We start from the raw sequence: 18,896 nt of genomic DNA, 5'->3' as shown, positions 1-18,896 counted from the left end.
CCATCAGCCTCGTAAACACGAGAGGAGCTGTGCTTAGGCCAAAGCACAGGGCCCGAAACTGGTAGACCACATTTTCGAAAACGAATCTCAGAAAAGGTTGGGAGTCTGAGTGAATGGGGACGTGGAAGTAGGCGTCCCTTAGGTCTAGCGAGACCATCCAGTCTTCCCTTCTGACCGCTGCTAAGACTGACTTTGTGGTCTCCATGGAGAACTTCGTCTTTGTGACAAAGACATTCAGAGCACTGACGTCTAGCACCGGTCTCCACCCTCCTGTCTTCTTTGAAACTAGGAAGAGGCGGTTGTAGAATCCCGGTGATTGAAGGTCCGAGACTTTGACCACCACTCCCTTCTCTAGCAAAAGAGACACTTCCAGTTTCAGGGCTTGTCTCTTTTCTTCCTCTCTGTACCTGGGAGAGAGATCGATGGGAGACGTTGCTAGAGGGGGTTTGCGTACAAAAGGGATTTTGTACCCCTCTCTGAGTAACTTCACAGATTGTGAATCTGCGCCTCTCCTCTCCCAGGCTTCCCAGAAGTTCTTGAGTCTGGCTCCCACTGCTGTCTGAAGTTGCGGGCAGTCAGACTCTGCCCTTAGAGGACTTGGATCCTTTCCTCTTCCCTCGCTTCCCTTCGGCACGAGCACCTCCTCTGCTAGAGGCTCTGCCACGAAAGGGCGGAATAAAGCGAAACGCTGGAGTGTCTATCCTCGGTCTAGCGGAAGATGAAGGCAAAGGGGGAGCTTTGCGAGCTGAGGACGCAACTAGATCGTGAGTGTCCTTCTGCACTAACGAAGCAGCAATTTCCTTTACCAAGACTTCTGGAAACAGGCACTTGGAAAGGGGAGCAAAGAGAAGTTCAGATCTCTGGCATGGTGTAACTCCAGCAGACCGGAACGAGCAGAGAGACTCTCGCTTTTTCAGGACTCCGGATGTGAATGAGGCAGCTAGCTCATTGGACCCATCACGGACGGCCTTGTCCATGCAGGACATAATGAGCAAAGAAATATCTTTATCTGTCGAAGAAATTTTCCTGCTCAGGGCTCCTAAGCACCAGTCTAAAAAGTTAAAGACTTCAAAAGCCCTAAAGATCCCTTTCATAAGGTGGTCCAGGTCCGATGGTGACCAACAAATCTTCGAGCGTCTCATGGCAAGGCGGCGGGGAGAGTCTACAAGACTTGAGAAGTCGCCCTGGGCAGAGGCAGGAACTCCCAAGCCGAGAACTTCTCCCGTGGCATACCAGACGCTCGATCTAGAAGAGAGTTTAGATGGGGGAAAGGCAAATGCTGTCTTCCCTAAACTCTTCTTGGACTCTAACCAGTCTCCTATCAGCCGCAAAGCTCTCTTAGACGGGCGTGCGAGGACGAGTCTAGTAAAGGCAGGTGCGGTAGAAGGCATGCCTAATACAAACTCTGACGGCGGAGAACGAGGAGCCACAGAAATAAACTGGTCAGGAAACAACTCTTTGAATACAGCCAAGACTTTTCTAAAGTCCAAAGATGGTTGAGTTGACTTAGGCTCGTCCAGTTCTGACTGTTGATCGTCTTGTTGTTCAGCAACATCCTCATCAGAAAGTTCCTCATCCGAAAACTGATGAGGAAACGGCAACGGGGTGGGCAACGTCTGGTTCGCTGAGTCCGGTCGCACTGGTGCATGCGTGACGGAGCCGGACGCAACGTCATGGAACTGCTGCACAGTCTGTGAACTGTCAACAACCATGGAAGCGCGAGGACGCACAGCGTCCACCCGAGACTGTCTAGACCGTCTGGGTTGAGCAGTGGAAACCACACCGGGTTGCGGAGGTTGACGCACCGCGTCAAAACAAGTCACCTCTGATGGTTGTTGAACGTCCTGAACGTCAACAACCACCTCCGTGCGTCGCTTAACGTCAACGTGCGGCTGGCAACCCACACTGGATCGCATCGGTGGAGGAACCACCTCAACTGGTAGACGCGAGAAGGTTACCTCAGCGTCAACAGGACGCACAACCGATCGCTTGGAAGGTTGTTGGCCAGAAGGTACGGTAGCAACCTTCTCCGCATGAAAGTCCTGCATCAAAGACGTAAGCTTGGACTGCATGTCTTGCAGCAAAGCCCATTTAGGGTCTACGGGAGCAGGTGCGGCGACAGACGGTGTTAGTGACTGAAGCGGTACCGCTTTGCCTCTCTTAGGCGGTGAGCAGTCATCAGATGACGGCAACGAGTCCGAACTGACCCAGTGGCTACAACCGGGACGTTGGACTTGTCCTGAAGGGACCGATTTACGCTTTAAAGGTCGTGAGACCTTGGTCCAAAGTTTCTTACGAGAAACACCTTCAGACGACGAGGTATAAACGGGATCTCTCGTCTTACGTAGGTAGGGGCGATCTTGGGGAGATATGCCTGATACCATGGAGGGAACGTCTGTTCGCTGATTAAAGCCTCTCGAACCCATGCGTCGTGCGACATTGCTTCTCCCCTGGACTTGGGAGCTTGCAAGAGGTCCCGGACTAGGAGGAAGACAGGCACGAACAGACGAACCCTCAAGCGCAACACTGTTCACTTTCACTTGGCACTTTATCACTTCCCGCGGCACTTTGGCACTTAAGCTCCTTAACATCTGCCATGAGTTGATTGCGGTCACTTGCAAGGGACTCAACTCTCTCCCCCAGGGCATGGATGGCACGCATCATGTCAGCCATCGATGGTTCCTGAGTGCTAGGAGGGGGGTTAGGAACAACCACTACAGGGGAAGGAATAGGTTGTGGGGCATGAGGAGAGGAAACATCAATAGACCTAGAAGAACTTCTCCTAATTCTATCTCTCTCTAGCCTGCGTGTGTACTTTTCAAATTCGATAAAATCGAATTCCGAAAGGCCCACGCACTCCTCACTCCGATCTTCCAATTGACAGGTTTTACCCCGACAATTGGAACAAACAGTGTGAGGGTCGAGAGAAGCCTTCGGAAGACGCCTAGAACAGTCCCTAGCATTGCATTTTCTAAACTTGGGAACTTGTGAAAGGTCAGCCATTTTGAATTGGTCAAGGGAAAATTCAAAAAAACGATCTAAGTCATCAACAATGAATCCGATACAAAAAAGAGTTCAAGGATTTATTTGAAGAAAAACCCTGCACAGCGAAAGCTCAAAACCAGAATATAGTACTTCACCAAGATGATGTGAAAAACTCCAGTTAGCAACAGCGAGTAAAGTACGTCTTGTCGACACGTCGACAGAGAGAAAATTGAGTCTTTGTTTACATGGAGCTTGGTATCTGGCCGACAGTTGGCGCTGATGGGCACACCCGCAACCTGTATAGCGATCGCTGGCGAGTTTTTTTTGTACAGTTTTTTGTCTGTCGAGCAACAGAGTTGCAGCTATATATTCACCGGCTAAGTTAAATATTTAAAAAAGTCTATTGTCAGTGATCTTAAAAAAGCAGGAAGCCTTCCCTACATCAGTATGTAGGGACTACTGCAAGCTTACAACCTGTCTCTAATGACTGAGCTTGTCTGCTAGAAAATTTTTCTCGGATTGTGGTAGCTGATGTGGTAATGTCCCTGACTGGCAAACGCTCAAATTCATTAATTACTTTGGTCGCTGCAGCAACCTCACCATCCTTGTGAGCTAAGGAAAGGGGGTTTGGGAGAGCCTATAGATCTTTCTGCTTAGTCATCAGCAGACACTGCCAGGCCCTCCTTTGTCCTAGCTTGGGTGGAGAGGGGCTTGGGCACTGATCATATGTACAGTATATGTGGTCAGTCTCTAGGGCATTATCCTGCTTGATATGGCAGTGTCACTCTCCCTTGCCTTTGCCATTCATGAGTGGCCTTTAAAAATAAAAAGAAAATGAACAGTGCTATCAGCTGTACGGTGTTGTTAACTCTCCAGGTAAGCACCTGCTTTGCCAACTCACAAAGGATCTGTGATGGACCCCTCAGGCAGCTTAGGTGCATGAATCACCACTCCTTTGACTGGCCAGACAGTGGTGCACTGAATCCTTCTCTCTGGTTATGGCTCATTTTCCCTTTGCCTACACATACACTGAATAGTCTGGCCTATTCTTTATATACTCTCCTCTGTCCTCATACATTTTACAACACTGAGATTACCAAACAATTCTTCTTTGCTTAAGGGGTTAACTACTGCACTGTAATTGTTCATTGGCTACTTTCCTCTTGACAAGGGTAGAAGAGACTCTTTTAGCTATGGTAAGCAGCTCTTATAGGAGAAGGACACTTCAAAATCAAACCAATGTTCTCTAGTCTTGGGTAGTGCCATAGCCTCTGTACCATGGTGTTCCGCTGTCTTGGGTGTAGAGTTCTGTTGCTTGATGGTACACTCGGGCACACTGTTCTATATTATTTCTCCTCTTGTTTTGTTAAAGTTTTTATATTTTATATAGGAGATATTTATGCTGTTACTGTTCTTAAAATATTTTATTTCTTCATGTTTCCTTTCCTCACTAGGTTATTTTCCCTGTTGGAGCCCCAGAGCTTATAGCATCCTGCTTTTCCAACTAGGGTTGTAGCTTAGCAAATAATAATAATAATAATAATACTAATAATAATAATAATAATAATAATAATAATAATAATAATCTGTAAACAGCCACATCTTTGGAAGAAGACAGTAGAGTGGAACTCCTCTGGTGAATTTTTCGTTGTTCAGCAGCATTGGTTGCGGATCAGTGACGTTTCAGAAACCACTGGAGCGATTACTGGTGGAGACATCTGTGAGGAACAAGTTTCTCCAATGAGGAAAAATGCCCCAGAGGACACTATAGGAATAGGTGCGCCACCTCTCTGAGCCTGCCAATACGCTGCTGCTGTATCTAATAACATACCCAGGTACTCTATCTTCTGCTTAGTGGAACTCTTCTTTTTTCAATTGATCATAATCCCCAGATCATTACTGTTCACATTTCACAATGATCTTTAGAACACTAATCTAGCTTGTGATCACTAAACTACTCTCTATACTTAATTTAGCCTTCTTTTTAAGTTTACCAGTTCAACGTTCTAAAACAATAATCTGTGCCAATAGGCTTCAATTTGATTTCTCCCCTTTAGGTGTCTTTAGTGTATATAACATTCTATATTTTTCTCATTACATCTTCCACTTGCACTAGATTTTTGTTTTTATCTTGTCTCTTTTTGAATGTTTTTTCTCTGATTTGTACAATACACAGTACTGTTTAATGGAAAGCTCATTAATTTCTACAACTTTTACCAATTCCTCCATACATAGTATCCATGCAAGATATGCCTTTCTGTAGTAGATTTTTATCATATAAATAATTTACCTAACCAACTATGAATAATAATGATGGTTAATTGCAATGTCTGATTCTCTCATAACTTTGAAGAACTACAGTTTTCAAGTAACTTCTATATCTATATACTGTATCAAGAAAACTGAATTATTTTTTCAAATCTCTCCTCCAGAAAAATACATGCCTACTTTATAAAATTCTAATATATTTGTATATGCCTTTTTTTTCCATACTGAGAATACTGTGTTAAAATTAAGTTCCTTACCTTTGTCCAGCTGCAGAAAGTGTCATACATATCATTTACTGAGGCGTGATGACCGATAAAGTATGCAACAGTTATTCCACAGAACACATCTAAAAATATCATTGTAATCAAACGGCCACTCAATATAGTACTCCTTCTGTTTTTTAACAAGGAGGTTATTTTTTCTAATTGGCTAATCCTGAAAATTATCTGTTGAAGTGCACTGCTCGTGTAATCCACCTTGTTTTGAAGAACAGAATGAATATTTCTTATGACAATATTTGGAATGAATGTCATTGTATAAATCAGAACTTCTATGAACAACACAGCATGTGAAATATTTCTTTTATTCCTGCTTTCATAGACTTTTTCTTCTTTTGCAACACACTCCACAAAATAAGGCACTACATTTTCTGAGTGCTTATCTCCCTGCATGGAATACTTTTGAAGAACAAGTTCTGATTCCCATATTTCTTCACTATTGAAGTAAACAACAGTAACATCCTCTAATGGGACACTATGCCCATATAAACTTAGTCGTTTCACGCTGACACTAGGTCCACTTAGTAATTCTAACCAAATGTTTCGATAGGAACTTTGACTTGTTTCTAAATTGCTCCCCATGAAACCAACAATTTGCCCGGGTTGGGACTCTCCAGGTGACAAAACAATAACCAAACTCTCAGCATCTGTAAGTGACCCTGCAAAAAAATAAATAAGTAAATAAAAATCATCACTGTACATTCTTCCTTCTACATTTGTAGAAGTATACTTGAGCATTAATTACTATTTTTCAATATTAAACTTACCCGATAATCATGTAGCTGTCAACTCCGTTGCCCGACAGAATTCTATGGAGGGATACGCCAGCTATCACAATACTAGAAGGGGGTGTATTTACCAGCGCCACCTGTGGCCAGGTACTCAAGTACTTCTTGTTGACACCTCCTCAATTATTCCTCTGTCGTGCTTCCGGCAAGACGTTCTGGGATACGCTTATGTTCTTGGAGTATTTTCACGACTTTGGTGAAGTATTTCTCTTTGATTTCGGCTGTCGCTTTACTGGAAACTTCTATATTAGCTTAGTTAGCTTTTGGAATTAATTTGATTAATTATGGTGACGAGAGAGTATGAACTCTCGTTCACTTTTCAATGGCCGACCCTTCCCTTAGACGGAAGTGTTGGTGTCTAAGAGAGTATAGACTCTTTCTTAATTTTGCTTAACAAAAGTTATAGATTTATTTTATATCTCTCCGCCTCTTATAGGCCTCTTCGATTAACTTCCTTTTATTATAAACTCATTAAAATTAATTTTTATATTTGTTTATATTCGACCTTCCTAATAGTAGGCGGTCTTTTACCGAAGTTAATAAACTTTGAGCCCGTCATTTTGGTTTTACCTGTTAACATATTATGCTATTTCCGCCACAGAGTTTGAAAGATTTTCTTTGACAGTCTCGTACTGTTTTCAAAGTTGAACTAACGTTTTGTTTTGTCTCTGCAGTTGTTGACGTTCAGAACGTTCAACTTGCACTCTATCGTTACGATAGAGAAAGAATGTTCACGGTTTCACGTTGCAGTAAGAGTAACCGTGTCTAGCGTTTTGTTCATTCTTTCTTAACTTAATGGTTTTGATCCTAATAAAGGAACTTTTCAGTTTTTTTTTTTTTTTTTTTTTTTTTTTTTTTTTTTTTTTTTTTTTTTTTTTTTTTTCCTTTAACAATAATATGTTTTAACGATATATATGATTGGGCTCTTCTCTCAGGTTCTAAGTCAAGAGAGAGAGAGAGAGAGAGAGAGATAGAGACGGAGGGAGAAAGAGGATAAACGTTTCATTCAAACCTGCCAGGCGTACGAGTAACGTCGTTATCGTTTTTGCTCTTCTCCCTAGTCTCTTTAGGGGAAGAAACTAAACGTTTCTAGAGTGATCTAGTGTTTAGTCTCTTTCCAACCACTGAATTATCTTTCATTAGATTTTTCTGTTACATTGTAATTCTGTTTTCGCAATTACTAACTTTGAGAAAGGATAGAATTGCGTATTTCAGGTACAAACCACTTAAAGTTTCGAGTTCAGTGAAATAAGTGCAAACAGAAATCAAAGTGATAAGTGATTAGTGCGTGAGGGTACTTTTGTGCGCGCCAGTCGTCCTCCCAGTCCGGGACCTCTTGCAAGCTCCCAAGCCCAGGGGAGAAGCAATGTCGAAGGGCATAAGGGTTCAGCAGGCCTTGATCGGCGCACAGAAGTATTCTCGGTGGTTGTGGGCGTGTCTTACCGAGACCGTCACTCCCACCCGCAGACGATTGAGCCCTTATTTTGCTCGTCTGCAGAAGAGATTAGGAGAGAAAATAAAGGCAGAGTAACGCTGGTCTCAGGTCTCAAGACCTCTTAAACGTTAAGTCCAGCCTATGCCAGACGTACGAAGTTAAAGTTCACAACCCGAATGCAGTCATTGGGTTAGCTCTGACTCTCCTCAGTCATCAGTTGATTACACTCCGCCTAAGAGGAGTAAGGTTCTGCCACAACAGATCTCTGCTGTTAAGGCTTTACCTCAGCAGAACTTAGTGTCTGCCGACCCCAAGTTAACTCTACTGCAGTCCATACAGTCACAACTTTCGGTCTTGATGCGTGAGTGTCGGGCTGAGAGTGTTGCGCCTCCGCCTCCGCCTACACTCCCCCCCGCCTATGATCGCTCCGCCTGATCACAGTACCACCTGCCAGGCGTACGATGTTGTGAACTCTACTACAGTCCATGCAAGCACAGCTTTCGGACTTGATGCGTGAGTGTCGGGCTGAGAGTGTTGCTCCTCCGCCTCCGCCTACACTCCCTCCACCTACACTCGCTCCGCCTGATCACAGTACCATCTGCCAGGCGTACGATGTTGTGGACTCTACTACAGTCCATGCAAGCACAGCTTTCGGACTTGATGCGTGAGTGTCGGGCTGAGAGTGTTGCTCCTCCGCCTCCGCCTACACTCCCTCCACCTACACTCGCTCCGCCTGATCGCAGTACCACCTGCCAGCAGTTCCACCTGCCAGGCGTACGATGTTGAGCCACGTGCTGAGTTTGCTGTTCCCTGTGGTGTTCAGCCTCCGCCTTCCTTAAGGCAACCTTTACATTGGGATCAGGAGGATTATACCTCTCTTCCTCCGCCTCCACTTGCTGCTCCACCAGTGATGCAACACTCGGTTGAGGTACAACAACCTCTCCCGTCCATGAGTCAGTCTCCTCAGCTCTTGCTGCAGCGAGCTCAACCCTCCACAAGGCAAGCACCACAACACCTTAGCCTTGCGCCTCAGGAGCCTCAGCTTGCGAGACATTTACCTTGTTCTGCGCAGCCTCTTCCTCATCGCGCTCCGCTCACACCACAGGAACTGGAACTTGCTACTCCGCTTCCGCCAACCGCTCAGCAAGCGCAACCCTTGGGTTCAACCACTCATGCTAGGAGTCAGCCTCCTCCACCCATGCGCCTTCCTTCTGCTTGTCTTTTATTCAGCCTTTGCAGACTGAGCCTCAGGTGTTCCCTCATCGGAGTCTTGAAGAGGAAACCACAACTATTGTTGTTCCAGCTCGTTCTGACTCTGCTGTTCAGCATACCTTACCTCCATTTTCATACCATGGTTTAAACCCCATGCAAGCATGCATAAAGCACTCTAGCACTGGTCATGGAATTTCTGAGAAATGTTAAACGCCATGCACACGCTCTGCTTTCCTTACAGCAGGCTCTGCTTACAGCAGGCTCTGCTTACTACATGCTCAGCATTCAGCATGCTCTGCATTCAGCATGCTCTGCATACAACATGCTCTGCATACAGCATGCTCTGCATTCAGCATGCTCTGCATACAACATGCTCTACATACAGCATGCTCTGCATACAGCATACTCTGCATACATCATGCTCTGCATACCTTACCGCATGCTTCTCAACACATCTTGGGTTGTTGCCAACTCACTAGACTGTCAAGCAGTTTCATAACGTTGCCTTCTAGTCTGCTGCTTTTGCACCAGTGAACCCTCACTCAGAGAACTTAGCTTTTCTAGGATAAGGTCCCTGTAGATGAGAAAGTTCTTTTCTCCCTCCTTCTGATATTCCCTTGAGGACTCTGTCATTTGGAGGGAGCCTTTAGCTGCATAACCTCTTATGGACTTTTATTTAAGCATAACATGCTTACAGGGAAGGTAATGGTTCCACTTCAGCCGCTAATCCCGTCTGTTACCACACCTGCTCCCATAGACCTTGAGCTGTGTTGCATGACATGCAGTCCAAGCTTAGTCCTTGTTAGAGGATTTTTTGTTTACGGAGTCAATGTGTCACGAGGAAGACGTTCAACAACCAACAGAAGGGACTTGTTGTGACGCAGTGCGGCAACCTCAGCAACCCGTTAAGGAGTTGTCTGTACGACCCAGACAGTCTAGACAGATTCGGGTTGTCACTGTACTTCCTCGCTTGCCCATGATTGACAGTTTACAGACTGTGCAGCAGTATCATGATCTTGTGTCCGGCTCCGTCAGACGACTGGCTTTTAAGAGCTCCCACAAGTCGTCGCTGTCTGGAGATTTTCAAATGGACTATGGATCTGACCAAGGAACTGGGCCTCCTGGTCAATTTTGAGGAGTCTCAGCTCGTTCCATCCCAGACCATTGTCTCCTTGGGTATGGATCTTCAGAGTCGAGCTTTTCGGACTTGTCCGTCGGCCCCAAGGATCTTCCAAGCCCTAGAATGCTTCCAGAGCATGCTGAGAAGGAACCGATGCTTAGTCAGGCAGTGGATGAGTCTAACAGGGACACTTTCATCGCTGGCCCTGTTCATCGAGTTAGGGAGACTCCACCTCCGCCCCCTTCAGTATCATCTAGCTGCTCACTGGATAAAGGTCATGACGCTAGAGACGGGCTCAGTTCCTGTTTCCGAAGAGATGAGGTCTACTCTAACGTGGTGGAAGAACAGCATTCTTCTCAAGGAAGGTCTACCATTGGCTGTTCAGACCCCCGACCACCGTCTCTTCTCGGACGCATCGGACACGGGCTGGGGTGCGACACTGGACGGACAGGAATGCTCGGGAACATGGAATCAGGAGCAAAGGACACTTCACATCTATTGCAAGGAGTTGTTGGCAGTTCATCTGGCCTTGATAAACTTCAAGTCCCTCCAGCTTAACAAGGTGGTGGAGGTGAACTCCGACTACACCACAGCCTTGGCTTACATCTCCAAGCAGGGAGGGACTCATTCGAGGAAGTTGTTCGAGATCGCAAGGGACCTCCTCATTTGGTCAAAAGATCGAAAGCTCACGCTGGTAACGAGGCTCATTCAGGGCGATATGAATGTCATGGCAGATCGCCTCAGCCGGAAGGGTCAGGTCTTCCCCACAGAGTGGACCCTTCACAAGAATGTTTGCAGCAGACTTTGGGCCCTGTGGGGTCAGCCAACCATAGATCTATTCGCTACCTCGATGACCAAGAGGCTCCTCTTGTATTGTTCTCCGATTCCAGACCCAGCAGCAGTTCGCGTGGATGCCTTTCTGCTGGATTGGTCCCATCTCAACCTGTATGCATTCCCGCCGTTCAAGATTGTCAACAAGGTACTGCAGAAGTTCGCCTCTCACAAAGGGACACGGCTGACGTTGGTTGCTCCCCTCTGGCCCGCGAGAGAATGGTTCACCGAGGTACTGCAATGGCTGGTCGACGTTCCCAGGACTCTTCCTCCTAGAGTGGACCTTCTGCGTCAACCTCACGTAAAGAAGGTACACCCAAACCTCCACGCTCTTCGTCTGACTGCCTTCAGACTATCGAAAGACTCTCAAGAGCTAGAGGCTTTTCGAAGGAGGCAGCCAGAGCGATTGCCAGAGCAAGGACGACATCCACTCTCAGAGTCTATCAGTCTTAATGGGAAGTCTTCCGAAGCTGGTGCAAGGCCAATGCAGTTTTCCTCAACAAGTACCACTGTAACCCAGATTGCTGACTTCCTGTTACCTCTAAGGAACGTAAGATCCCTATCAGCTCCTACGATCAAGGGTTACAGAAGTATGTTGGCAGCGGTTTTCCGCCACAGAGGCTTGGATCTTTCCTCCAACAAAGATCTACAGGACCTCCTTAGGTCTTTTGAGACCTCAAAGGAACGTCGGTTGTCCACTCCAGGCTGGAATCTAGACGTGGTCCTAAGGTTCCTAATGTCATCAGGATTTGAACCGCTCCAATCAGCCTCTTTTAAGGACCTCACATTAAAAACTCTTTTCCTCGTGTGCTTAGCAACAGGTAAAAGAGTAAGTGAGATCCACGCCTTCAGCAGGAACATAGGTTTCACATCTGAAACGGCTACATGTTCCTTGCAGCTCGGTTTTTTGGCTAAAAACGAGCTTCCTTCCCGTCCTTGGCCTAAGTCGTTCGAGATCCCAAGCCTGTCCAACATGGTGGGGAACGAACTGGAGAGAGTACTTTGCCCAGTTAGAGCTCTTAAGTACTATCTAAGAAGGTCAAAACCATTACGAGGACAATCAGAAGCCTTATGGTGTGCTATCAAGAAGCCTTCTCTTCCAATGTCTAAGAACTCAGTTTCTTACTACATCAGGCTTCTGATTAGAGAAGCAAATTCTCATCTGAAGGAAGAAGACCTTGCTTTGCTGAAGGTAAGGACACATGAAGTGAGAACTGTGGCTACTTCAGTGGCCTTCAAACAGAACCGTTCTCTGCAGAGTGTTATGGATGCAACCTATTGGAGAAGCAAGTCAGTGTTCGCATCATTCTATCTCAAAGATGTCCAGTCTCTTTACGAGTACTGCTACACCCTGGGTCCATTCGTAGCAACGAATGCAGTAGTAGGCGAGGGCTCAGCCACTACATTCCCATAATCCCATAACTTTTTAACCTTTCTCTTGAATACTTTTTATGGGTTGTACGGTCGGCCAAGAAGCCTTCCACATCCTTGTTGATTTGGCGGGTGGTCAATTCTTTCTTGAGAAGCGCCAAGGTTAAAGGTTGTGATGAGGTCCTTTAGTATGGGTTGCAGCCCTGTATACTTTAGCACCTTTGAGTTGATTCAGCCTCCCAAGAGGAACGCTGCGCTCAGTAAGGAAGACGATCTTATTAAAGGCAGAGTAACGGTTCAAGTCGACTTCCTTACCAGGTACTTATTATTTCATTGTTATTGTGGATAACTGATTATATGAAATACGGGATACTTAGCTATCCTTTAGTCTTGTACACTGGTTTTTCACCCACCCCCCTGGGTGTGAATCAGCTACATGATTATCGGGTAAGTTTAATATTGAAAAATGTTATTTTTATTAATAAAATAAATTTTTGAATATACTTACCCGATAATCATGATTTAATCGACCCTCCCTTCCTCCCCATAGAGAACCAGTGGACCGAGGAATAATTGAGGAGGTGTCAACAAGAAGTACTTGAGTACCTGGCCACAGGTGGCGCTGGTAAATACACCCCCTTCTAGTATTGTGATAGCTGGCGTATCCCTCCATAGAATTCTGTCGGGCAACGGAGTTGACAGCTACATGATTATCGGGTAAGTATATTCAAAAATTTATTTTATTAATAAAAATAACATATTTCAATAAAATATTGAGCAATTACTGTACATTAATAATGGTGTTTCATAAACATAGATTTCTTACTTTGTTCCTACCATAATAACCAAATAAATTAAGACATTTGTAGTGACATATTAGATCTATAAATGTTTCATTTATACCTTAATATAAAAAAGAAGGCATTAATACCTAATTTGAAAAACAAGTGAAATAAAGTGGAATCTCTGTTGTAGCCAAGACCTCTAGCACCAGGTTGAGTCCCTCTGTCTCAAGTGTCTAGCTCAACAAAAAGGTTAATCTTGGAGGAACTTTAATAAAGAGCTATGAAGAATTCTCACCCACTAAATATGTGTTTTTTTCCTATAAAAGGTAAAAATTTTAAACATAAATATGTATTCAATACAGGTACTAAAAATAATATAGAATATATCTTTCTTCCAAGTGAATTGTAGTTCAGGATGGAGGCTGTTAAACTTGCCTCAACACACTTCAACCAATCAGAGGTAATTTGTATCTTCAACTTTATTACAATTATAATACCTCTGGGTGGTATTCACCCTGGTTCTAAATTGAATAAGTAATATGCTTATGTAAAGGATTGTTTGTTACCTTACTTACCCAAGAATGAAGCCTCTGTGGAATGTGCATTCACTGTAGTGATACCATATATATCAACCTAAAATAGGATCTATAAGTTGCTGGGAGACTTAATAAGTGGATATTGACTCTAATTCTGAAAAGTCTAATAAATGAATCATATAAGCTATTGAGGATCCTCCAAGCAGATAATTTGTTTGTTTCTTTTCTGCATTTTGCACAGTAGATATAGGAAGCTTCATAGGCTAATGGTAGAAGGATACATTTTCATCACTTCCTTTTTAGAAGAGAACTACTGTACATAACAGGAAAAGGAGAATGTTATATCTATCTTAACAGTTTCTTACTTAAGGCCTGGGAGAGGATCTACAGAAGAACTTTGAGAAAAGGTCATTACAGTATCCAAATTAATCTACTATAAATCCATGTGCTATTCATTTAAATAAGCAAGAGATTTCACAATCTCTTTAGAAATACAAAGCATTTCCATTTTCGATTTAGTTGCCAAAAATATGAAGAACCAGTTTAAGGATACAGCATGATTGCTCATGCATCCTGTCTTGTCCAACATTTCAAAACTTCATTCTTGTAGAGCCGCATTTATTAGAAATACACTTTTTGTTGGTGCTGCATTTTTTCCAGTTGTGGGGATTTTGAGCTTAGCACTCACTTCCTTAGTGACCGGAATTATTCATGTGTCCACTAAGTTTCTTAGAGCCAGTTTTTGTGAGGTTTGTAAGATAAATAGACTTACTTCTGGGAAGTTGAGCCCTATATGAAATGTGTTCAATGATGCAGCAGTGTGTGCTTAAATTTGTCTCGTACTGAATGTGGTAGTTTGCATGAAGATGAAATAATTGAATATTTATGTTTAGCTGCAGTTAGGGGTAAATATACGGATAATAAATATAAAGATAGCGAAAGCACTATTAGATTGGAGTCTGGTTCTAGTTCCCAGATGTTCCTAAACCTTCCCCCACTGCTGTAGTTTTTCTTGCACGCAAGACTGGGTCATGTAAGTAAGTCAGGTTAGTATAGTGGGATTTCAAAATGTTGTGGTTTTAATACCTAATGTAAATGGGAGATAAGATCTGATGTGTCTGCTTTCTAATTTAAGAAATGTTTAAAATTTATGAATGCAAGTACAGTAGTAAAGAAGGCAATTGCATAGATTCCATAGCCAAGTAAAGATATCCTTTGCCTTACAAGGATGCCTCGTCTTATGATTAAGATGTTACCTGACAGACAACTGTAAGCATATACAAGGTGGAAGGCAACTAATCAGAATGGGGGAGGTTTCTGTGTGCTCATCAAGCAACTAAGATGTAACAATAGCCCTCCCTTAATTACTGTGATGCAAAATTTTACCATAAGCAACTATATGTACAGTATTAAGCTTTATGCCACTGCCACTAGCAAATGACTAAGGAAATTGCAGACTAAATTCCCAGAGAAATTTTGCATACTGTATATATAATTACAAGACACTCTGCCTCCTAAATATTTTTTTACTTCATTTGATTGTCCTAGTATGAACCAAGACAATTTGTCCTGTTCTTTTTTTCCTGTTCATCACTTGGGGAAATATTCCAATAGTCCTCTAAACAAAATTTTAAAGAAATTTGCATATTTCCCAACTATAAAATCTGGAGTTTTTTAATAAGAATATGACTCCAGCAAAGCTGGAACAGCTGTTACAGACAAGCCAGAGGAGGAGAAAGTAGAAGTAAAAGAAGAGGAAGAGTGCACAAGCTGCTTCTTGCCAGTTTTCTTCGGAGTTGAGGTCTTGGGGGATCAACAATGATGTTTCCACGAATGAAGAGGCCACAGGGGCCTCTTCAGCAGGAGGCATGACCACCACAACACCAAGGGATGCTTTAAAAGTCTTGGTGGCAGCTAACACTTTCAAAAACTTTCCTGCCAACTAAGTACTAGCAATGCCCTAAGAAGGCCACAACTTCCTAATGTCCAAGTCCTCATCATTGTCATCGGTTTGTAAAACCAGACGAGACCTTTAAGGTAAAGGCAGAGGAATATTACCTTCACTATGGGAAAATTATTATTTCTCTTTCCCCAAGGATTGCCACGAGGGCGAGTTGATCTCCCCTCCACGAATTCCTTCAGAGGACCCGGCCCTAAAAGAACACGAGGGAGACACAGCAGGTCGAAAAACACTGACAGTAAAGGAGCTTGAAAGTTTCTTCAGTATCAGTTATGGCATAGTCAACGCTGATTCCAAATGTCTTTCTAAGCTTCCTACTTTTTCTTCTTAGCAAATTCCACCCACTGCTAAATTGGCCATGACTTGCACTCATCACAAGGGGATGACTGCGAACAGTCAAACCTCTACAAAAAATACAGATTTTAATGGCTGTTCCAACATTGCTGATGCCATTCTCTTGTTAATGAACAATGGTTTGTATTCATGTAGGCACCAAATAAATTCATCGTACCTGAAGATCTGGTAAATTGTCCGTGAACTGGTCCAGGTCCACGTGTTCCAAGTTGTTTTGGCACAAAAATTGTTGCAGTGAAGCCTGTCATTTTGATCTCATGTAGACACCAAAATCATATCTGAAATCTTAGAAAAGAATTATTACAAAGAGATACCTGGTAAAATAAGAAAGCATTTATTTATGATTATGATATTTTAATCCTTTAAATTTCTTTTTCAGTCCTGTGAATATTGAACTGTTTCATTATTTGACAGGAAATTAATTAGTACAGTACCATTATATTTGATACTAGAATAAATATTCATATTTTGTATAGTACAAATCAGTAACAATCTTCTTTATAAACTGCAACACAGTTAACCCTTTTACCTCCAGGGTATTTGGAAATTTCCAACCCTTAACCCCCAGGGGGTTATTTTTTTCCCAGCACATTTTGCAGTATATTTTTTTTAAAATTGCTCTAACAGACTTAATTTTTGTCATAGAGAGGTCAGGTTGGTCTCATTCTCTTGGAAAATGCCTGAATTTTCTCAAAAAATTATCAAAAAATATGAAAAACTAATTTTTATAGCTTTTTTTTTGCAAGGACGTACCGGTACGTCCATGGGGGTAAAAGGATGGCTTTTGTGAAATGTACCAGTACGTCCTTTGGGGGTAAAAGGGTTATTTGTCTACTTTAGTTCGAATATTAGAATACCTTAACTGTACTAGATACTTCACCATTTACAGTTAATAAAACCATTAAATTTAACAAGTTTAAAAGTAATTTGTATTTTTTCCGAGCTATACACAACCGAGTCCTTTAAAATAAGGATATGTCCTCAACAGAGTTGGAGTGATCTTTGAATTATTACTAAGGTAGTCATTTAATGGCAGGTAATCATAATCAATTATTTTCAAGACAAGATATAATCATGTTATGGCAATAGAGAAATAATAACATCTACAGGTTTTGTTAATTATGTACATAAGGCAGACTCGTTAAAAATGGGGACCTAAATGAGGTTAACTTGAAAAGTATTAGTTAGGAGATGGTACAATAGGTATGCTTAGGCATGTAGTAACAGCTCAAAGGCTAGACAATGAATCATTGATTAATTGGTAATTTATTCTTCTTTTCAATTATCTTTATTCATTAATATTTTGCCCTTCTGTGTGTTTAATGTATATCACCAACACTGTTAAAATTAATCGTAAGTTTTAATTTTACCCCACTCCAAGCTGTATTTGGAGCCTTTGTATATCAGCGGCCAGTTCCTTGAGCAAGTATAAATATGGAAACCATCCAAGTTAAAATTTAATCCCCTGACCTACAAGCCATGTCCTTACCCACTTATCTAACGTCCCCTTGTGACGCCCCTTATAATGCTGTATTCTTAGTCAGCCGTCATTAACATACAGGTAGCTGTGTTTTCCCAAGATTATGATATAATAGTCCAGTTGCTAATCTATATCCCCGGCTTTTTCAAATCTTTAAAGCTAAATTAGACTATAATTAGTTATCAGAAAAAAATTGTCTACATTAGCATAATTGAAAAGTACTGTACCCAGCTATAGGCTACAGCAAGAATTATCCTTAACTACTGTAGCCTATATCGATGCTATCTCATTTGAGGGAATTTAATCATTTGGATTAGGATAATCCATTATCTTTCACTTACAAAGAACGGTTCAAGTGTTGTAGCATAATTAGTCATAAGGATAAAGGGTGGGGTTAGGCTACTGTCCTCCAAGACTGTGGCACACTCAACTTCCAACAATGCTTACGTACAATTAACGTAATTGTAACTTACAATATGGAATGGTTGAATTAAACAGCATCTGCAGTGTACAACTAATAATATTCACAAAAATATTTATCATAAATGTAAAAATACTATGATCTACAGTCCAGGCCAGTTTATTTTAGTAGTGTTTTGGGTCGTTAACTTTGTAACGGCTACCCTTTGCTTATTTTTCTCCAATTTTGGTTTAACTCCTGTTATTATGTTATCTCAAGTTTTTGAGTTTCTTCTTCCCTTTTGTATTATGTGTATATATATATATATATATATATATATATATATATATATATATATATATATATATATATATATATATATATATATATATATATATATATATATATATATATATATATATATATATATATATATATATATATATATATATATATATATATATATATATATATATATATATATATATATATATATATATATATATATATATATATATATATATATATATATATATATATATATATATATATATATATATATATATATATATATATATATATATATATATATATATATATATATATATATATATATATATATATATATATATATATATATATATATATATATATATATATATATATATATATATATATATATATATATATATATATATATATATATATATATATATATATATATATATATATATATATATATATATATATATATATATATATATATATATATATATATATATATATATATATATATATATATATATATATATATATATATATATATATATATATATATATATATATATATATATATATATATATATATATATATATATATATATATATATATATATATATATATATATATATATATATATATATATATATATATATATATATATATATATATATATATATATATATATATAGTCAAACTTCTCCCTCCATTGCAGGTTAAAAGTAATCTTGTCTATCCCCATAAATGATTTTTCTACTTTTCCATCTACAGTAAAGATTTTTTGCATATCTTCGCATATTGTTAGCCCGATCT

At 41.1% G+C, this 18,896-nt stretch overlaps 1 protein-coding gene across 4 annotated transcripts in view; it reads right to left on the bottom strand.

Moving 5' to 3' along the window:
* LOC137625822 (phosphatidylinositol N-acetylglucosaminyltransferase subunit Q-like) overlaps positions 1 to 18,018 on the bottom strand; it is a 60,147-nt gene extending 42,129 nt beyond the window's left edge. Inside the window, exons 1-3 of one of the 4 annotated variants that reach the window (XM_068356698.1) lie at positions 17,877 to 18,018; positions 16,081 to 16,208; positions 5,511 to 6,190 (exon numbers count right to left, since the gene is read on the bottom strand). In XM_068356698.1, coding sequence (XP_068212799.1) covers positions 5,511 to 6,190; positions 16,081 to 16,171 — 771 coding nt within the window. In that variant the 5' untranslated portion in view covers positions 16,172 to 16,208; positions 17,877 to 18,018. Of the gene's footprint in view, positions 1 to 5,510; positions 6,191 to 16,080; positions 16,209 to 17,744 lie in introns of all 4 variants that reach the window. The other 3 variants (XM_068356700.1, XM_068356699.1, XM_068356701.1) reach the window with 3 other exon arrangements.
* Between the last annotated feature and the right edge of the window lie 878 nt (positions 18,019 to 18,896).

The sequence above is a fragment of the Palaemon carinicauda genome, chromosome 33, assembly GCF_036898095.1.
Source record: "Palaemon carinicauda isolate YSFRI2023 chromosome 33, ASM3689809v2, whole genome shotgun sequence".
Taxonomy (NCBI): domain Eukaryota; kingdom Metazoa; phylum Arthropoda; class Malacostraca; order Decapoda; family Palaemonidae; genus Palaemon; species Palaemon carinicauda.
Note: the sequence above shows the minus strand (reverse complement) of the source record. Positions and strands in the feature narration are given on the sequence as shown.